This window comes from Marmota flaviventris, chromosome 6 (assembly GCF_047511675.1).
Source record: "Marmota flaviventris isolate mMarFla1 chromosome 6, mMarFla1.hap1, whole genome shotgun sequence".
NCBI classification, from domain to species: Eukaryota; Metazoa; Chordata; class Mammalia; order Rodentia; family Sciuridae; genus Marmota; species Marmota flaviventris.
The window spans coordinates 148,707,113-148,728,013 of record NC_092503.1 but is presented as its reverse complement, the minus strand read 5'-3'; the positions used below and the strand labels follow the sequence as shown (position 1 = coordinate 148,728,013).

The window sequence follows — 20,901 nt, the reverse complement described above, 5'->3', positions numbered from 1 at the left end:
AAGCAGACAATTACTGGCCAGCTGACACCCAGGCTGCTCATTACAGTGAGAAGGCAGGCCACCATAGAGGTCTCCTGGGGTCGTGAGATAACACTGACACACACAGATTAAAAAAGTGTTTCTCAACTCACCAAAGAAATTTTTAAAACACCCAGGGTGCCAGGCATGGTGCCATCCATGCCTGTAGCCAGCAACTCAGGAGGCTGAGACACAAGACTGCCAGTCAAGGACAGCTGAACAATTTAGTGAGACCCTGTCTCAGAATTAAAAACCGGAAGGCTGGGGTGTAGCTCAGTGGTATAAAGCAGCCCTGGGTTCAATACCCAGTACTGCAAAAAGAAAAAAGAAACCCTGAGGTGAGGGTGCAGAACTTTCAAAACTATTACAAGAAAATGTTTTGTCTCAAAATGACTCAAAAAAGCAGAAGGAGCTTTTAATTTCAAAAAAAAAAAAAAAAAATCTGAAGCCCAAATCTATTACTAACTCACCAGCCAGGAGAAACAGGTTGGGCGAAGGAGGTGCAGCCCAGGGCTGCCAGGCAGAGAACAATGACCATGAAACTGCGGCTTCCTTAGAGGCCCTGCAAATTAGTCCTTCCCCCAGGGGAGGGCTGCGGAATCCGCTGTCTGCTATTTTCCTTTCATTACTACTGTTCCAGGGTGTGCACGTGGGCTTCTGAGCCTGAGTGAGTGAGGGGCAGCACGGCAGGCAAGGTGGGAGGTGGTGAAGACACTGGCAAGGTAAACACACTGGCATTTGTCTCTGATGGAACCTCGCTGTAACTAAGAGGTAAAATAGCCAAGGCCAGGCAAGGCTCCCCCAACCTCTCCAGCACAGTCGCCACGTGGACTTCTTCAGCCCCCGTTGTCCACAGTGGCTCGAGACACTTCCTAGGGTGAGGAACCAAGGACAGGCCAGGTGGCAGCTTTTTGAGATAAAGCTCATCAGCACTGAGCTGTAATTTGGAGCCCCTCAGCCCGGCGTCCTTTCTCCTGTGAAATGGGAAAGCACCTGAGTGCCTTTCAGTGGGAGAGGGGAGCAACCTATCCAGCACAGTGGGCTCAGAGACCTGCCTGGGACCAGTGCAGCCTGGCCACAGGTCACTGCAGCCTCCATCAGGCAGAATCCCTGGAGCTGGGAAGGGCCTGGAAATAAATGGGGGTAAAAGGAAGGGGGAGGAGGGAGCATGTTTCGCATGTGAGGCCCTTAATTCATCCCAAGCACCACAAAAAATAAAAATAAGAAAGAAAGGGGAATGGACAATTCAACAGTGCCCTCTGAAAGACCATGGACACCAGTACCAAACTCCTGCTTGCCCAGCCCCAAAGGGACAGAACATGGATGGGGCCCTGGCTACACCAGGACCTAGGAGTTAGGGTTCACCCTACACGGTAAGGCTGCCATCCAGAGATGCCCCGCAGAACACCCCTCTCACTGGTGGAAAGTGGCCTGTCCAGTGGGCCTTTATGCAGTCCAGAAGTGGCCTTCACGTCTGTATCCATGGGGAGAGGGAATTCCCAAAGCAATCTCACTTCACCAAATCGGATCTCACAGAGCCGAATCTGAACTGTCACTGCACAGGCATCTCAAGTGTCGGCTGACAGTCACACCGATTTGGAGCTGGGAGGATGTTAAGGCTTTAAAACCTAATTACGGAACTCTCAATAACTGCCTTTAAAACAAACCAAAAAGGGCTACAAACCTACATTTGGGATAAAGAACTGAAGGGACAAGAACTCAGTGCTCCAACCACATCCAAAGAGGGTTAAGCCCCACAGCAGACTGGAGCCCTAGCTGCTAAAAGACAAGGGCTGGGCTGGATCCGGCCAACATGACAAGGACAACCAACTGGTCCCGTTCCTCAGTCTTGTGCTTTTAAAGGCCAGACGACGTGCCAACTATGTTAAAGCTCCAACACACTAATTCTGTAAACAAGAACGGCCGCAGCCTGCACGCTGCACCCTGGAATGGATTCCTCAACTTGGCCCTCATCACTTATGCAGCTGATGAAACAAACACTGACAGCTTTTTTGCATTTGTAAAGGCCCCACAGCAGCTGTGGTGATCCCACCATAGAGCAATGAATTAAGCCCGAAACCCAGCTGGGTCTGAACAGAAGCCTTTTTTGCACAATACAGCAAGACTATCATTGTTAACCTAGGCATTATTGGGAAATATTCTGCATTACATTATAGGGCAGTTCTAACTCAATTCTTAAAATTAGCTCTAATAAGCTATTTTAATTTTAGTAGGAGGGATGTGGAGTTTGCTTTTGAAACGGCACAAGTATGTGTGTAGGTTATAGGTGCACCACACAAAACCAGCCCCGCAGAACACAGACATCCAGTTAAACAATGCCAAGTTTAAAATATTAACTCCTGCGATGGTCTCTCCTCCCTCTCTCACACACACCCCGGACTTCTAAATGGAGGTAAATATCTTAACCTAATAAATTCTTGGCTACTCAGCCACTGCAGAGAAAATATGGAATACGGTCGTCTATAAGGCTCCCCATTAGGTAGGCCAAATTAATGACCTGAGTCCACTGTGGAACTCAGAGCCCATCCCTAAAACACAGGAGGGTGAAACACACACACACACACCATGATTAAGCACCATCAGTATGAAGTTTTGGACGATGAACCGGAGCCCTGGTAATAAATTTAAGGTTCAAAACACCAACAGAAACACTGGTATTTGGCTTCCTATCACCAGGAACCAAAGAAAGGGGACATCCACAGCAAGATGCCCCCTCCCCCGTCCCTTCACAGCATGCTCCCAGCAACAGGGGGCCACGTGCCCTTCTGCTGGCTCAAGCTTTCTCTGAAAGCTTCCAAATCCACAAAAATTGCCAATAAAAGACCAGAACATCTCAACAGTCTCGCACCTAAAGGGAATAATAAATCTGTCCAATCAGAAATATCAAAAGAAGATGTGTCAGTCGCCATCCGCCTCCCATTTCTTCAAGGAGTTCATTAGGAAGGGCTCATATTCTTAGTATTTTTGGTTTAACAGGCTTGGAAGGAACAAGAGCATCAGGGAGAACTTCCAAGTGAACAGTCCTCCCAGTCCCCACAGTCTTTTGACAATGGATGTCGAGAGAATCAAAACTGAAGGGCAGGGGACTTCAGTAAGGAAGGACACTCACCACACACACACACAGGAGCCAGGCCCTGGGAAACCAGAGCTTTATGCATGTTTAGAGCCACAGCCAAAAACACCTGAGCACCACAAAAGCAAATCTTCCCCGGATAAAACAGGAAGTGGCACCAGAGAGAGTGGAGCAGATGGTTCCAGCATTTCCAGTTTGTCGAGTGGTAGAGAAAAGAAGGTCAGTGACAGTAAAGAGAGGCGGTGACAGTGAGAAAGGTTAGGGCCCACCCGCCAAGCCCAGAGCCCCAGAATGCTGTGTACATGCAGGCTTCTCTCAGAGGGCACCAACACACATGTTAACAGGGCCAGACGGACACAGGACACCACCCCAACATCCAGCAGCTGATGGGGAAGCCGCACACTGCTGCTGAGTGCTCAGCCGTGAAAGGGAAGGAAACACTGATAAACGCTTCTGAGATGCACCCACATTCACGTGAGAAGTCAGGCACACCAGGCCACATATTGATTTCATATGATCCCATTCATGTGAAATATCCACAATAAGCAAATCCTCAGGGACAGAAAGATGAGCGGTTGCCAGAGGCTGGGGGAACCAGGGTGAGATGGGAAGTGACTGCCACTGGGTATGGAGTTTCTTTCCCGAGTGATGAAAATGTTCTAAAATTGATCACGGTGATGGCTGCATCTATGAATATGCCCAAACCCACAGAGCTGTTTAAAAAAGAAATCACATTCACGTCCAAAATTACATAGGAAAAGACTGCCGTGCCCAAAAGGCCTCTCATCTTGATTTAAATGACCACGAGCATGCCAAAGAAAACACAACTGCCAACAACTGGAGCGGCTGGGAGTAGGAGGACGAAAAGAAGGCTAAGGGGCTGGCGGCCGCGTTGCTAGGTCAGTCACATATTAAAAGGGCCTCAGAGGGCGGGGGTCTAGCTCCGTGGCACAGTGTGAGACACTGGGTTCGATTCTCAGCACCACATGTGATACATAAAATAAAGGTCCATCAACAACTAAAAAATATTTTTTTAAAAAGTGCCTCGGAGCCAGTCATCTCAGCACTGGGGGCAGGAGGGGCGGGGAGGGAGTTCAGATATTCCTACCATCAAGGGTCCCAGCTATGAGGGAGGCTCAGGCAGGAGGATCAACCATTTATAAATAGATATTAGGTGCCAGAGTAGATCCCTTAAATTATCTTTCCCTTTTTTTTTTTTTTTTTTTCTGTGTGTGGGGAGGATAACTAGGAATTGAACCTTGGAGTACTCAGCCCTTGTATTTTATTTAAGATAGAGTCAGGTGGGCACAGTGGTGCACCTGGGGAGGCTGGAGGACTGCAAGTTCAAGGCCAGCGTCAGCAACTCAGCAATGCCCTAAGCAACTTAGCAAGACTCTTAAGCAACTTAGCAAGTCTCAAAATGAAATATAAAAAGGGCTGGGATGTAGCTCAGTGGTAAAATACCTCTGGATTCAATACCTGGTACCAAAGAAAAACAGAAATCTTTTAACACCCAGCTGAGAGAATTTTGTCGTTGATGGCATGGAAGAAAGCAACCAGGAACGATATTCCTTGAAAGAAAACACCATCCAAGGCCTTCGTGGGCCATGCAGAAGAGAAACAAGTCGTTCTGCACAGGCAAGGTGACATCCTCTGTGCTTTACTGAGGTGACCTCCACATGCAAGGGGAGAAAAAAGGTTCTGGTACAATAGATACTATTAAGGTCTTCATCTGTATTAAACAGACTGTAAGTAAACAATGTTTGGCTGTAAAAGCTTTGCAAGTCAAAGATAATGGCCTTCCTTGGTAAACTGACTGTTCTTTATAATCATCATTATTTATACTCCCAAGGGGCTTTTGCCTACTGCTCCAATAAATCTGGAAAGAAAAAACATGACCATTTCAGCAAGTCTCACGGATGCAGGGGAACAAGGTTGGCTAAGGAGAAAATGCATTTCATCCTGGGGTATGAGAGGGTCAGTACTGCAATGGTGTCACTTAATTGGAGCAGGGAATCAGATGAGAGAGATAGGGGACAGCTTCAGCTCCTTCCAAATCAGACCCATCCTCCCCACCACTCAAAGGCTTCAGCCTGCCAGGGCCAAAAAAAAAAAATAAAGACACATTTGATTAGCATCATTAGCAATCTCCCGGATCACAAGTACGGTGAGCAGCACTGTGCACCTTGGTACAACCCCAAGTTGCAGAGCGCACACAGCAGGACTCCTGCAGGACCCAGGAGGCTCTTTATCCACACCACGCAGAGCTGGGGGGAGTCCAGCAGAATGAAAACAAGCATTCCCTGACCTCTTCAACTTGGCCATGGCTTAGGTATGCCCAGAGCCCAGACTCTGGGACAGGAGGCAAGCCAAACATGTTCCTCAGTTAAAGGAGGTTTCCTTCCACTGTCAGCCACCTTCAGATTCCAGCTCCGTCTCAACCACAATGGTTTGGAATCCTAACCAGAGTTTTGAGGATTACAATGCAAAAATGAGCATTTGAAAACATTTTTAAAGACACAGACAACTGACTCATGCGGTACACCCACCAATCTCTCCCTCTAAAGTAACTGAGTTCAGAAGTTCATTATGAAATCCAGACCCTCCCCAGCAACCCCCTGCACTGTGGAAAAAAGTGATAAACTGCATTGGCATTTAAGAAGAAATCTGATCTCTGCCACTCAAAGATGTAATCACCACTGGGGATTACTTTCATACATCTTTAAAATTCTTCCAGATTAAAAGTTCTTTCAGGGTGTCAGTACAAACACTAAAGTACTACTTAGCAAAACTCGCCTTTAATTAAAGTTTTGGGTCAAGTTTTCAAAGCTGAAACAAAGGGGGGGGGGGACCCTACTCAGCCCCAAACACTGCTGCTGATTTTAGAAAGACAACTACCTACTGCCCATAATTTAATCTGCTTGTCACTTTCTGCGTTTACAAACTGAATTTTAGTCAAACAGTAGCAAAAATTATTTGTTCCTGGGATGACAGCTCGTTGTGGCCCTAAATCCTTTTACAAATGACAACATGTAGCACACTATACTAACTATATTAGTATATATACTAACTATATTAAATAAACCCACCTCAAAAACAAAAGCCTGAAACCAACGAGTCCCAGTGAAAAGGCTGAAAAGTGGCTGAGGCAAAACAGGCCGAGATGGTGGTGCAGGTCCTCAGCAGACCTGTAACCCAGCAGCTCGGGAGGCTGAGGCAGGAGGATCCCAAGTTGAGGCCAGCCTCAGCAACTTAGCAAGGCCCTAAGCAACTGGTGTCTCAACATAAAAAATAAAAAACGGGTTGGGGATGAGGCTTAGTGGCCAAGCACCCCTGGATTCGATTCCCAGTACCAAAAATACAACAGAGCCACACTAAAATAATTAGGCCATTAATAAGTTGGGGTGTTCCTGACTTCCACCATGTTCCTCAGACCCTAATTGCACAGACAGGAAATCTTGGTAGAGCCCCAAAACATTTCAAGATCATCCAATATTTGGAAACCAGGGCTGGGGCCAGGTGCAGTGGCGTACCCCTATAATCCCAGGGGCTGGGGAGGTTGAGACAGGATGATCGCAAGTTCAAAGCCAGCCTTGAACAGTGAGGCACTAAGCTACTTAGTGAGACACTGTCTCTAAATAAAATACAAAATAGGGCTGGGGATGTGGTTCAGTGCCCCTGAGTTCAATCCCTTGTACCCAAAAACAAACAAACAAACAAACAGGGCTGGGGACATAGCTCAGTTGGTAGAGTGCTTACCTCACATGCACAAGGCTCTGGGTTCAACCCCCAGCACCATTAAAAAAAAGGAAACAAACAAACCAACCAAGCCCACTGTGCACTGGGCATCAAGGGCAATGGCCTCTGCCATTAGCAACATCAGTCTAAAAAGGAGCTGTGCGGCACGTGGAAGGCCAGGTCTGGTGACATCACGGCTCCAGCAGAGGCAAGACAACATAACCACAACCCTTCCAGGCAGATGAGAACCATGTGCTACCAATTTCACTGGGCGCCCAGACCACGGCTCCTTATTAAATGCCTTCCATCCACACTGGCTCTTTCATCCTCCAACATCAAGACCTTATTACAAGCTGAAAATAGAACAAACGCAACTTCAGGGCTTGGGCAGAGCAAGAATGGGAAAGGGGGCAATTTGGGTAAAACCAATAAGCGTTAAGTTCCACCTCATCTAAAGGGATGTCTTGACTAGGGAATGGAAAGGACAGGCAAGGAAGTTCATCCCGGAGCACTCTCTTAAACACAGCAGAGGAGCGTGGCTTCCCAGCCACACTGGAATCCCATCACATGCTCACAATCAGGGAGAAAGAAGGAACAACCCACCAGGCTGCACCTTTCCATAAGACAGGAAGAGAAAGCTGTCACTGAGCACCCAGAGCAGACATCCTCTTCCCCAGATAACCAGAGTATGCTGTCACAGCAATGACCCAGGCTGTCCTCTCCTCGACCTTGAACGTGGAGAATTACAGCCACAAAGACCTGCAGGACTTAGAATAACCCAGATTTAGCTAGTGACAGCTTGCAAAGCACTTCATATGTTCACATATGATCTGCCTCCCCCAAAATGACCCGGAAGGACCAACAATGGTGTTGTAATTCTTCCCATCTTATAAAGAAACCCCAAGATCAACAATATACAAACAGCCGAACCCTCAACTTCAGCCTGACTCCAAGGCTTCCCGCAGGGTTCTGCACCCCTGCTCAATTAAACTTCTCTCTCAGGATGAAGGCACCCTACTTTCAAAAGCAATGCCAGGACCCGGCAGCAAACATTCCAAAACAGCCACATAAAGCCCACCTCACAAACAGGGCTGAAGATGCAAACAATGGGATTTGTGGTCAACTCTATTACTCCAGTAGCTCCCATGTCCCCACAAAAGGAGGAACCTCATAAATATAAAAAATGCCATTGTACCATGACCCCTGCTCTCCCCTTCCCCACAGCACCAGTGCCCTCTGACTAACAGCACATTGTGTTCTTAGAGCAATTTTGTTTTACAAAGCGTTTTCACATATCTTATCTCATTTAGTTCTAAATGCCCTGAGAGAGGACAAGGAAAGCAAATAGAAACTTAAATAAAACCCAACTGACATCTTTACTACTCCTTACAAGTGCCTGTATTGGTTTTTAAAAGCCAACAAACAAACCAACCCACTGGCCTAACACACACTGCGTGTGGAAACGTAAATTAGCATGGTCTCCTCCAAGAAGGCAATGCGGTACCAGGGACCAAAAGGTAAACACAGATACTTCTGGCTCAGTAACGCCACGCTCCGGACGTGAGTTACATGCGAAAAATAAAAAAATAAATAAAGCGTGCTGCAAGATACATCATTTAGTACAGGGGCCCTAAACCTGTGGAAAAGCCATCAAGGGGGACAGGTCAAGTGACATACCCGTGAAACAAGTGCCTGGAAGCCATTAGAAATTACTGTATTTTGATAACTGAGGTTAAGCTATAACAGCAAAAAGCAGGTAACGGCTCATGTATTGTGAACTACGCATGCACAGTAGAGGAATATCTAGTAGGTGATTTCAATAATTTTCATCTGAGTACTTGATCACAGGCCAAACACCATTTTCACAAGAGGAAAATCGAGTGGCTTAATGAAGGTTTAAGGTTCAGGGATTACATGTGAACTTTATTTTGCATGAAAATGAATCAATTTCTGCAGTTACCATGGACAACTAAGAACGCACCTGGAAAGAGGAACAATGTCAAAGACCAGTCCAAAGCAGGCAACTGCAAAGGCCTTCTACTGCTGGGTCAGGGACTGGATTTCACACCACGGCTGTGAGGGGTCATCTGACAATGTAGCTGGGGTTCTCAGCTTTAAAATGAGGAGTGTGAAATTCTGATTCATTAGCTCCATCTTTCTCAACCAGATCCACAGCAATTCTCTGCGGCTCCTAAGTAGCACCAGGGACTGCATACCATCTCTGACGTTAGCTCTCACCCACCATGATATAAAATTCAGCCTCTACTTTTGTGGAAGTTAACAGGGTGCCCGTCATGTCAGCAAATAACTCCAGCACCCAGAAGTAAGTGGGTGGAGCCCAGCCAGAGAAGAGGAGCTGGCTATGAGGGCAAAAAGGTGACAGGCTACACTTAAGGCCTCAGGCGGATCTCAGCCAGTTCCACCAGAACTTGCAAAGTTAAAGAGAGGCTGGACTCAGGAGAAGCCCAGAGTGTGGAGTGGGTGGGGACAGGAAAACTCGGGGTACAGCAAGAAGGGCTTGATGAGGAGGTGAAAGGCAACTTGGTCCTGAAGGCCACAGGAGTCACGGAAGGATGTGATCAGACTTTCTATCTGGAGGATTATTCCTCAAAGATCTACTCTAAACACCTTTGGTTAAACATCTGTGCAAGGATTCAGTGCCACTCTAATCTTAATTCTCAATCTATCCCTCTTTCATTCCCCACCCAGAAAAGGCTGGGAGTCAAATACTAGCTTATAAAACAGAAACTCACATTCAAAAACATGGTGTGCAGGTGGGAGGTGATCATGTGACCTTTTTTCCCTAAGAATTAGGAATTGAACCCAGGGGCACTCTATCACTGAGCCACATCCCCAGCACTTTTATTTTTTATTTTGGGACAAGGTCTCCTAAATTGCCTAGTCTAGTCTCAAACTTGGAATCCCTCTGTCCCAGCCTCCTCCAAGTACTGGGATTAGAGAACCACCTGCACAAGGCTTCTTCTTATCTTTAAACTCTTGCTCAAAATCCCAGTGTACATCTGTTGCTTGCTCTGAATTCACAGGATTCATTTATTTCTGAGTCAGCAAGGAAGGCCACCGGCAGCCTAATGTCTCCAAGTTGGGGATCTCCAACTGTGTGATAATACCTTTAGCACTTGAGCAGCAGTATGCAGTTTACAAAGTGCTTTCACATCAAAAATCTCCCTAGTTCTCCCAGCAACAAACCTGGCAAGTACACAGAACAAGCTTTTTTTTTGGACCAGGGATTGAACTCAGGGGCACTCAACCACTGAGCCACACCCCCAGCCCTATTTCATATTTCATTTAGAGACAGGGTCTCACTGAGTTGCTAAGCACCTTGCTGTTGCTGAGGCTGGCTTTGAACTCTGGACGTGCGCCACTGCACCCCACTTCTCAGAAAAATCTTTCTGGATGAGGAAGTATTCAGTGAGGTTGTTTAGTGCCCGACGACACACACTCAGTTTAACAGAGAGCCGAACCTTAGCTCACACTCCCAATCTTGTCCATTACCAAAAAGTCCCCATACACTCACAGCAAGCCTATCCGAAGCCTTTCATGCCCAAAGCCCCCATATTAGTAGTAATAATGCATATACACAAAGCCAGCGCTCCACTGCCGGACAGAATAAGCATTGATTCAGCACCCCTACAAACCTGTGGAAGGAATAAATGCAAGAAACACATGTCCAGTCCTAATCCCTTCTCATTTCCTCCTGGCACCTGTTTCTGCCCCCACAGGCACCAAACATTTCAACAGCTGGCAGAAATGAGAACCAAGAGATAATATACATCACCACTCTAGACTGAGCCCTCCCCAAAATGGAAGTTAGGAAACAATGAGAAAAAGCTACCCAGATTAAAAAGAAAGCAATAAAACAGATGCCAAAAGATCTCCCACATTCAGGCATCAGAAACATCTGGGCTGCTGTTTCAGTATAAAGTTTGAGGCCAGCCTCAGCAACTTAGGAAAACCCTATCTCAGAACCAAAAAAAGGGGAGAGGTAGCTCAGCGGTTAAGTACCCCTGGGTTTGAGACCCAGTACCAAAAATATTTTAAAAAGCAATAACACAAATTACAGGTGTGATGGAACACCTACAAAGGTATCACAGGTTTGAGGCCAGCTTGGGCAACTTAGTGAGGACCTGTCTCAAAATAAAATTTTAAAACAATTCTTTACTCAGTAGTAAAGCAATTGCCTAGCATCAGGAGACCCTGAGTTCAATGCACAGGACACCCCCCCAAAAAAAAACAAACAAACAAACAGCACAAACCAGCCAGTCCCAACAGGTACTGGGATATCAGCTCTTCTTCCAAGGATGACTCAAAGAGACAGCCAGCTGGGGATAAGCGGGTAGCTCCACCAACTGGTGCTTCAAAAAACAACAAACAGGACTGAGGGAGGGGGCAGAAACTCAGTGGAAGAGCACTTGACTACCATATGGAGGCCCAGGGTTCATCCCTAGCCATCACCAACAAAAAAACACAAACCCACACTTGAAACTGACACTCTCCTGGTTAAGGGGGAAAAAAATCATCTTCACTTCCCAAACTTTCTTAAGCCAAAAGCCTCTCTGAAGGCTGGCAAAAGCCCTTTACGACCTTTTCTCCCCTTTGCAGAGCTACATGGATCTTTCATTTCACCTACTTCATCTGAACTAAGAATCACAGACAACAGGGCACAGTGGCGCTCACTGTAACCCCAGCTACTCACGAGGCTAAGACCTGCCTAAACAATTCTCAAAATAAAAAGTAAAAAGGACTGGGGATGTAGCTAAGTGGTAAACGCTTCTGGGTTCAACCAATTTGGAGGAAAGGGGAAGACGGAGGAAGAGATGCAGGCTTTAACCATATGAACAGACTTGGTTTTCCCTTCTGTAAAATGAACTCAAAAGCCCCTTTTTTTCCCTCTTGTGAACTTGCTATGGAAACCGTCCATAAATGTGGGCGGTTATTTCAGAATTGACTGGGTCTTCACAAGGCTTTCAAAAAAAGGCCAGTATTGTGTGGCAGTTCTGTACAATCACAGTGCTTCTGGGGCATTTCTTCAAATAGCAGAGGGAGCCCCCAGGGGAGATGGGCAGCAACCTCACAACAGTGAAACTGGGAGTAAGACAAACTGGTATAAGTGGAAAGAGCCCTGGTCTGCTGGCTCAAGTCTGGCTACACCATGCCGGCTGAGACTACATCTGCCTCTGTACAACACAGGCCTTTCCTGCCCCAACTCCAAGAAAGCCAAGCCGATGCTGGGCACAGTGGCGGCACATGCCTGTAATCCCAGCTGCTTAGGAGGCTGAAGCAGGAGGAATCAAGTTCAAAGCCAGCCTCAGCAACTCAGGGAGGCCCTAAGCAACTCAATGAGACCTGTCTCAAAAATATAAAATATAAAAAGGGCTGGAGATGTGACTCAGTGGTTGAGCACCCCTGGATTCAGTCTCCAAAACAAAAGACCTGGAGTGATGGCACACACCTGTAATCCTAGTCACTCAGGAAGCTGACAGAAGAGTCCAAGTTCAAGGCCAGCCTCAGCAACTTAGACTATTTCAAAATAAAAAAATAAAGAGGGCTGGGGTGGTGGCTCAGTGGTAGAACACTTGCCTAGCATGTGTGAGGCACTGGGTTCGATTCTCAGCACTGCATAGAAATAAATAAAAGTCCATTGACACTAGTATTTTAAAATGGGGGGCACCCCCTGGGGATAATTCAGTAGTAGAAGACTTGCCTAATAGGGTAAAGACCACATTTTACCTATGCCTGCACAAATTAGATGGAATATAGTTTATGTTTGAGAATTAAGGCTAAATGTTTCTACATTTAGAAACACCATTCTCAAGAGTAACAGGGATAAAAGTTGGCTAGTTGGGGCTGGGGATGTGGCTCAAGCAGTAACACGCTCGCCTGACATGCGCAGGGCACTGGGTTCAATCCTCAGCACCACATAAAAATAAAATAAAGATGTTGTGTCCACCGAAAAATGAAAAATAAATATTTAAAAAAAAATTCTCTTCTCTCTCTCTCTCTCTCTCTCTCGATCTCTTTAAAAAAAGAAAGTTGGCTAGTTAATGGAAAAAAGTTTGGCAGGCAAGAAATTTTTATTTAAAAAATAAGACAAGATTACTTTTTTTTACCTTAAACATACAAACGTGCTTTTTGGTGGCTAATCTTTTCATATAGAGCTATGGTCTTATTTCTGAGTATGAAACTTCTTTGAGGGTTGTTTCACATTATGCTTTTTAGCCAAGAAAGATATGTATGTACCTGAAGTTTGGGTCTTAAAACAATGATCGGGGTTTGGGGATGTGGCTCAGTGGTAGAGCACTAGTCTAGCATTCTGGAAGGCTCTGGGTTAGACTCCTAGCTCACTAAAAAAAAAGGGGTGGAGGCAGGGATGAATTACAAAGCAGTGCATGTGGAAGAACCCAGAAAATTTAAAAGCCTTGTTGTTTTAGGACTTTTATCAAGTCTTCACCCAAAACAATCAACTTAGAAGTTTTCATAGAAACCAATTCTGTTCACACTTATTTCAAGGTTTACATAATATTTAATTGCAATTACAATAAGAAGCCCAACTGGAATAAGCAGATTTGGGAACAAACAATTGACACTTGGCAAGCCTTCTGGGTGGGAGCCAAAGAGGACAGAGGGACATCCCAGAGCTGCCCAGTGGCCAGAAGCTGTGTACTGGGGTATCAGCCAGGAAGTTCTGCACCCAAGGGCAAGTAAATTGGGTAGGTGGAAGGTGGTTAGGGGAGGCGAAACTGTAATCCTGGGGAAGCCTGGACCAGTAACATGAAGAGGACTGAACAATAAAACCAGAATTCAAATAAAAATATCAAGAGTCTGAATGGACACACCATCACGAGGGAGGGCAGAACACTAGATTAAATTCACCCCAGGGATGGGAATTCAGCTCAGTGATAGAGCATTACACGTAGCATGAGGCGAGTGAGGATGGAGGTCCACCCACAGCACACACCAAAAAACCCTCCAGTTTAGCCTTTACCAATGTTTATATAGTAGGATTAGTATGAGTTTTCCCTTGTCTTTTTTGAAAGGAGAAAAAAAAAAAAAGTCCTACTTTTTCTACTTTGAATGTAATAGATATCAGTTATATACTCCAAAAGATTTTCTCATTCTGAAAAAGGAAAGTTAAAGTAAACTTTGGAGCAGGGTATATCTATTAAGATTGGAGTATTTCCAAAGCACTTGGAAGTGAATCAATTGCCCTCAATCCAGCAACAAGGACTGGTTTAACCAACTATGATTTACACCCTCTAAGTACAAAAGAATTCAATTCTGGTTGGCTATTTGGGGCAGTACTTATGAGGACATACAAGTCTAATATTAGTTACAGAAGGTAACCCACGTAATAATAAGCCAAGCTGAACTTTTCAAAGTTATTTTCTATTTTGAATTTTAGTGACATACTTTGTACTTGACTATATTACTTTTGTCCCCTCTCAATACAGCAAGTGCTTTTTGCATGGTCATCATTATGCTAAAATGACTCTGCCTTAGACTTGCCATTAGAAACAAAGAGAAAGAAAGCCATGTGAACACCTCAGGAAAGAAAAAATGTGGCAATTAATTAACTTATGCAAGTTCTACAATAACCTTATGAAAGTTTTTGTTAAAGAGGTAAAAATAAATAAATAAAAAACAAAAAGCTCAGCCAGGTATACACAACTGTAACCCCAGTCACTCTGGAGGCAGGAAGATCAAAAGTTCAAGGCCAGCCTGGGAAACTTAGTGAGACCCTGTCTCAACATACAAACAAAAGAGCTGGAGATGTAGCTTAGCAGTAGAGCACCCCTGGTTCAATCACCAGTACAACAAAAAACTTATAAATCCAAAACACTTTGTTGGGTGTAAATTCTTTTTCATTTTTTTCTTTACAACTCTATGTAATTATTGTAAATTCTGCCTTTGAATCTTATTAAGCAAACTTATTCCAGTTTTTAAGTCACGCTGTAATTTTAAATCAGGAAACTAAGATGCTTAAAACTTACAACTTAATGGTACAAATTCTGCTTGAGCTGTCCTAGAAATCAAACTGGTAATTGGTTTTCACCACCACTGCATGAATCACATCTTCATGTGGCAGAGATTTATTTCAAGCTCATACCTGCTGTAAAACTAAGACCAAATAGTTGTGAAGCCTGGCTATCCTGTTATTCTCCCTAAGAATAATCAACCATGTAGTAGTGATGGAAATGGGAGAAAACATTCGCAGAGCAAAACAAGCAACTGTTTTATTGTCCAAGAGGACTGGGGCTCTAAAAGGCAAATGTTTCCAGTTATTTAAGGTATTGTAGTGGGAGTCGTGCCCGACACAATTAAGACGAGATTATGTTGCAATTTACGAGCTTCTCAAGGATGTCATTTAATAAGAAATATAACAATCATTTCTCCCAAAGCCTATCATCTACAATCACACCCCCAAAGTCTGCTCTGCTAAGGCAATAAAGTAAATGGCACTCGGCAAGCATCTAAGGCTTTTGAGACCAATTGTAGGAAACATGCTGCCTTCCACCTGGTTCAACTAATAAGGCCACCTTACATATAAAGAAGCACTCTCTTTTACATCTTCCATCCACAAGATCGTATCAATGACTTAGTTAATTAACAAAGGCAGGTATTTTCCCATTTTACAGAAAAATGAACAAGACAGAAAGCGAGCCATTTGTTCTACTGAGAAGTTAGCCCAGAGCACTTTCAGACTCAAGTCCTGTGTTGGGCTGGAATTGTAACCCAATGGTGGAGCTCTTGCCTAGCATGCACCCATGGATTTGATCCCCAATATCGCCAAAAAAAAAAAAAAAAAAAAAGTTCTGTGCTCTTCTAAATGGACAAATCTTCCCTCACTCCGCCCCTGCCCCCCCCCCAAAAAAAACCACTCCAAAGGCAAAGAGCCGACACAGCAAGAGAGCCCCTCCACCAGAGGCTGCAGGGCCACCAGAGAAACAACAGTTGCTGCCTTGAAGCATCCCCTCTACAAGGCATCCGGCCACATCCTGCAAGACACCCCCAATACGACTTAAAGTGACAAAGTGGACAAATGCAACACACGGTCCTTCCAGAAAGGAAAACTTTCCCCGAATGCAGTTTCCTTCGTTTCCATTAGTACTGGGTGAGGTGACCACAGTGGGAACGCAAGACCATCAGGAGAACTGCAAGTGAGGAAGTGAAAACATTCCTGCAGAAAGGAGGCGCCTGCTCCCTGCTCCCACCCGCTGAGAGGCTCCAGAACCAGGTCCAGAGGCACAAGTTCGGGGACCAGAAGCCCCCCATTGCTCACCTGGCGGGGCGTGCGTCGTTTCGGGGCGGAAGGCAGAGGCCGAGCGCATCCTCTTCCTCCTCCTCCTCCTCCTCCTCCTCCTCCCACGCCGCGGCACCCTTGCGCGGCAGCCCCCGCCCCGGCTCGCTCCCTCCTCCCCCGGCAGCCCCGCAGCGCTGGAACCTCCCGCCCGACTTTTGACGTCACGAAGGAGGAGGGAAGGTTCCACCCGGGCCCGTCCCTTTGTGACGTCACAATGACAACAGAACGCGGCCGGGAGCGGCCGGGGACCGGGAGCGGCGGGGGGCGGAGGGAGGGGCGGGGGGCGGAGGGAGGGGCGGGGGGCGGGGGCGCGCGGCGGGGGAAGGGCCGGGGGGCGGGGAGGGGGCGCGCTGACGTCTCGCAGGCTTAACCTGTTGCTCTCGAGACTGCGTCGGCGCCGGGGGGGCAGGCCGCGGGGCGCGGGCAGGACCGCCGCGGCCGCCATGCTCGGCCGTGCGCACGGTGGGGGGCGCCGTGCAGCTGTGCGCGGCGCGCCCCCTCCCCGGCACGCCCCCGCCCCGGCCCCGCGGGCCGCGCCGCCCCGCGCCCCACCCACTCGCCCGCCCGCCGGCCGGCCCGCGAGCCGGCTCGGGGCGCCCGGTGCCTGCCCGCAGCCCGGAGTCTGCCCCCTACAGGCCGCGCGCGCGCCCGCCGGCCCCGGCCCAGCCCGCCGCGACCCCCGCGCGCCCTCCCCGCCGCAGCCGGCTCGAGCACGTCGGGAGCACCGGCTCCGCTCCCGCAGCGCTAACTCGCTCCCAGCCTCCCGCGGCCGCCGCCGCCACGGGCTGCGGCCGGACGCCCGGAACCGACACGACCAGCTGGTCACTAGCAACAAAAAGCCCACCCCACGCTGATCTCCAACTCAACGCGGTCCGGGAGGGGAGGGGAGGGGAAGGGAGGGGAGGCGGTTCTTGTCCAAGTTCTACCCCATCTGCTTTGTAGCTGCATCCGAAACGGACGTGCCCCGGGAAGGCGTCCACGCTCCGAGGCAAGGTTGTCTCCTTGCAGTTTCTACAGCCCGAGTTTAAACTAGCCCTTTGCATTCTACCCAGCCCTCTGCAATGCGGATGTATTTTAATTCTTAAATTCTTTATGGACCAGCTTTGTAAGTTGAGCTTGATAATTTAGCCTTGCATTTCTTTCATAGTTGAAGTTTACGTATCTAGATGGAATCAACCCTCCAGAAGAGGCATTCAGCTTTTCCATTAAATATATTTTTTACAAAACCACTGCCCCGAAGGTCATCTCCCATTACACACTTCATACTGATCAGAAAGGAAAATATTAACATCAATTTGTCGAGTGGAGTTAAATAAAACTTTTTTATAACGTCGTATTCCTTGTGTATGTTCATTTGACCTTTTTTCTTTAAAAAAAAAAATGAGTTCTTTGCTTTAAAGCATGCAGCTAATCACCGATCACTAGAGAGCATATTTGGTTAATCCCTCGGTCCCCCTCTAGCTCCCTCCCCTCAAACTTAAAAAAAAAAAAGCCACCATACACAAAACAAAAACAATCGCCATGCCAATCAAAACGTAGCTGTACTATGCACAAAACAAATTTAACTATTCCAAACCATTTAAATCTCTGAATAGTCACCTAATTTCAGAAAGCCAGCTAACAGGGATAAATTATCTGTAGTCGTAAATGCATTCACAGACATACTTAAAAACATTAAACCCAGTGTCTTTTTCTCCTAAAACTGGAAACCATGAATTTTTTTAAACAAAACCAGCCTCATTATTAAAGTCAATCCCAACAAATGCATTCGCTGTAACATGATTCCCAACTGGTTCATGGTACAAACCAGATAAGCCAAACGACCACATACATTAAATTTCATGTGCCAGTGCAAGGAGAAGATCGCCATAATCGGACCCTCGATTGCAACTTAAAGGGTTTCCAGCACACACGCCTTACACGATTTTCCAAATAGCATTAATAATAATAACATACGCTCATTTGCATGCAAAGTGCAATATGGGGCCAAATCCGCCCGAGAATGCAGTTTACTTACATTACCGCAGCCCCCCCACCCCAAGCTCCGCCAAAATCCCTTGCCTTTCATCTAAAACTAGATTATGTTTGTGTCATTCGAGGTCAATTTATTCACTTGAGGTATCTCTACACCAATCTGTTTTTTCAACCAAACTAGGCAGACACGACTTTGCCTGAAAAGCCCTCTTTCAGAAAAGAAAGAAACAGCCTTATCGGACGCTGTGTTTAAAACCCTTCAGCTGCAGAATTATCTATAAACTTGACATTCACAGCCATTGCTTAAAACTGCAAGTCAAAGGATGTGTTGTTAGGAGCACTTACGTATTTCTTCTGAATGATATTCCTCTTGGGTCTTTCCTTGCTCATTCTGAGATCCAAATGCTGATTGCAAAAGGGGACAATTGCTTCATGAATTTAAAGCCGTCAGAAATTTGCAAAAAAATATCCTGGTGGTTTTTATTGTTGTTGGTGGTGGTTGATCTTGTAATCCGACTTTTCTTCCTCTTCCCCCAAAGCCAGATTCGCCTTGAAATAAATCCGAATTTGGGAAGGAAAAAAAAAAAAAAGAGCCAAAGACGAACGAAGCAAACAAAAAAAAATTCACTTTAGTAAAACACTCATAATGGAAAATTTCCCCCGAAACACATATACACAAAAAAAAAAAAAAGAAAAAAACCGACGCCCTTCACTCCCCCCCTTTTTCCTCCAAAAACTACATCAGCGAAACGTGAAGGTCCTTAGTGTCTGATCTGTAGTTACATCTTGGAAAAGAAAAGGGAAAGATAAATAAAAAATGTTGGAAGTCACGTTTGTGCTGCAGCAGCAGTGCGAGCAGAAGAGTCAACTCCAGCGGCGGCGGCGGCGGCGCAGCACCACAGCGAGGGCTCGCCGAGTCTCTTTTTTCCAAGCCCCCTAACCAATGAGAGAGAGGCTATCCAGCCCAACTTTAAATGGACTCTGCTTTTATACAAGTTAGGGCTCCTCGGGCAATTCCCCACCGCACGCCAGCCGAAAACTCCCACAGCTGAGCCACTGGGCGCCCGCCTACCCCGGCGCCCACCGCCCCTGGCCCAGTCCAGAAGAACCCCGCAGCCCCGTCGACCTGGCACCAGGAAACCTCGACGAACCCTTCCCGAGCAAGGGTTCCGGCGTCGCTCCCACGCCGAGCCCGGGCGTGGAATTGAGAGAGGCTCCCTAGCTCAAGGCACGGCACGCTCGGTCGCTCCACCTCAGCCCCTTTTCCCTGCTTGCCGCTCACCCCACAGCCGCCACACGCGAGCCCCCGCCACTGCCCTCGCGTCTACCTGCAGCCGGGCAGGTGGGTACCAATGCCCCAGGACGCCCGGCCCCGGGGACAGCCGCCTATTCCCGGGGCACCTTAGAATGGTCCCCTTGATCTTCTGGAAGTTGTAGTCCCCCGACTACAAAATGGCTATGGCCACGGGAGCTGAGAACTACAATTCCCAGCCTGCCCCGCGGGGCCTGTCACTCAACTCCCCTCCCTACTCCCCGCCCCCTCCCCTCGCTGGCCCTGCCAACAAACGCTTGGACGTGTCCCGCGTGCGACACTGCTAGAGGCTGGCTCAGGATTGGCCGGCGGGGCGTGTGGTCCGCGAGCGAGGAACTCCCCACGCCGGCCCGCCCCCGGCCGGCCCGGCCCCCTCCCCCGGCGGCGACCGCCCCGGCCCGCGCCCCGCCCCCACCCGCGGCGCGAACCGCCTGTGGAATCGAGGAATCGCGCGCGCGCCGCCCGCGGCGGCCGGGGAGGGACGCGAGGCTTCCCCGGGGAAGGCCTCGAAGCGTGGCGGCGCGGGGGGCGGTGTCAGGGAGGGGTTGGAGCCCGTCCTAAGGAAAACTGGGCCACGCACCAAGAGGAATCCTCGGTGCGAACTCGTTGATCGGCGGCGCCTGCTGCTTCTGCAGTGCAGCCGGTGTCACCTCAGGACAGCGCCTCGCGTCTTTGCACCGAGCGGGCGGCGGGCGGCCGGGGTGGTCCGAGGTCGCTCTTGCGCGCGGCCGCAGAGACCGGCCTCCCCGGCTCGGCCCGCGAGCGCGCTGGTGGCCCGGAGTGACGCCCTGGCCGCCCTTAGAACACTGACGGGGATCTGGCGTCCGCGGCGAGATTAAAACGTTGAGGTGGAAGTCACCGGAATACGGAGACCCGGCCACGCCGACCAGCGCAGTGGGACGCACCGGGGACCCCGGCGCAGGGCGCGCGGCCTGGCCCCACCTGCCCTGCCCTGCCCTGCACCTGGCCCCCGAGGCCGAGGAAGGAGCAGGCCCTGGCGCAGCTCGCGGGCCGCGCCTTGAGGGCCACTTGCGGACGCTCGCGTGGCCCTGGGCATTGTCCGAGCCCCGCTTCTAGCCGAGGCTTGAAAGTAGTGTCTCCAGCGATGTGTTGGGCGAGCCTCTGGGAGAGAGGGGACACCCCACGCTCCCGGCCCATGGGCCTCGTGTTTCAGCCTTGGTGCTCCCCGCTTGCTCCCGAATATGAACACCGGAGTGAAGGCGACGGCTAGGTTTATTATTTAAAGGGCTTGAAGAGATAACCACACTGTTTAGGAAGGACTTAGAGACTCCACATAGGAGCTTGCATTCAAAGGGCGCTTTGGCCGCTTCCTCAAAGGTGACTTGATGGCCTTCCAGCTTGCCAGTTTCCTCATCAGCGAATTACTGGTGACAGATCTCGTGGGAGGGTTGGCTGACCCCAAAACCTTAGCTCAGAACCAGGCCC

General features: G+C 48.3%; 1 protein-coding gene across 4 annotated transcripts in view; it reads right to left on the bottom strand.

Annotated features, from left to right (window-relative positions):
- Jarid2 (jumonji and AT-rich interaction domain containing 2) overlaps positions 1-19,590 on the bottom strand; it is a 224,639-nt gene extending 205,049 nt beyond the window's left edge. The window contains exons 1-2 of one of the 4 annotated variants that reach the window (XM_071613699.1): positions 19,472-19,590; positions 18,489-18,692 (exon numbers count right to left, since the gene is read on the bottom strand). In XM_071613699.1, coding sequence (XP_071469800.1) covers positions 18,489-18,533 — 45 coding nt within the window. In that variant the 5' untranslated portion in view covers positions 18,534-18,692; positions 19,472-19,590. Of the gene's footprint in view, positions 1-16,148; positions 16,221-18,488; positions 19,074-19,471 lie in introns of those variants that run through there. The other 3 variants (XM_071613701.1, XM_027948185.3, XM_071613702.1) reach the window with 3 other exon arrangements.
- Between the last annotated feature and the right edge of the window lie 1,311 nt (positions 19,591-20,901).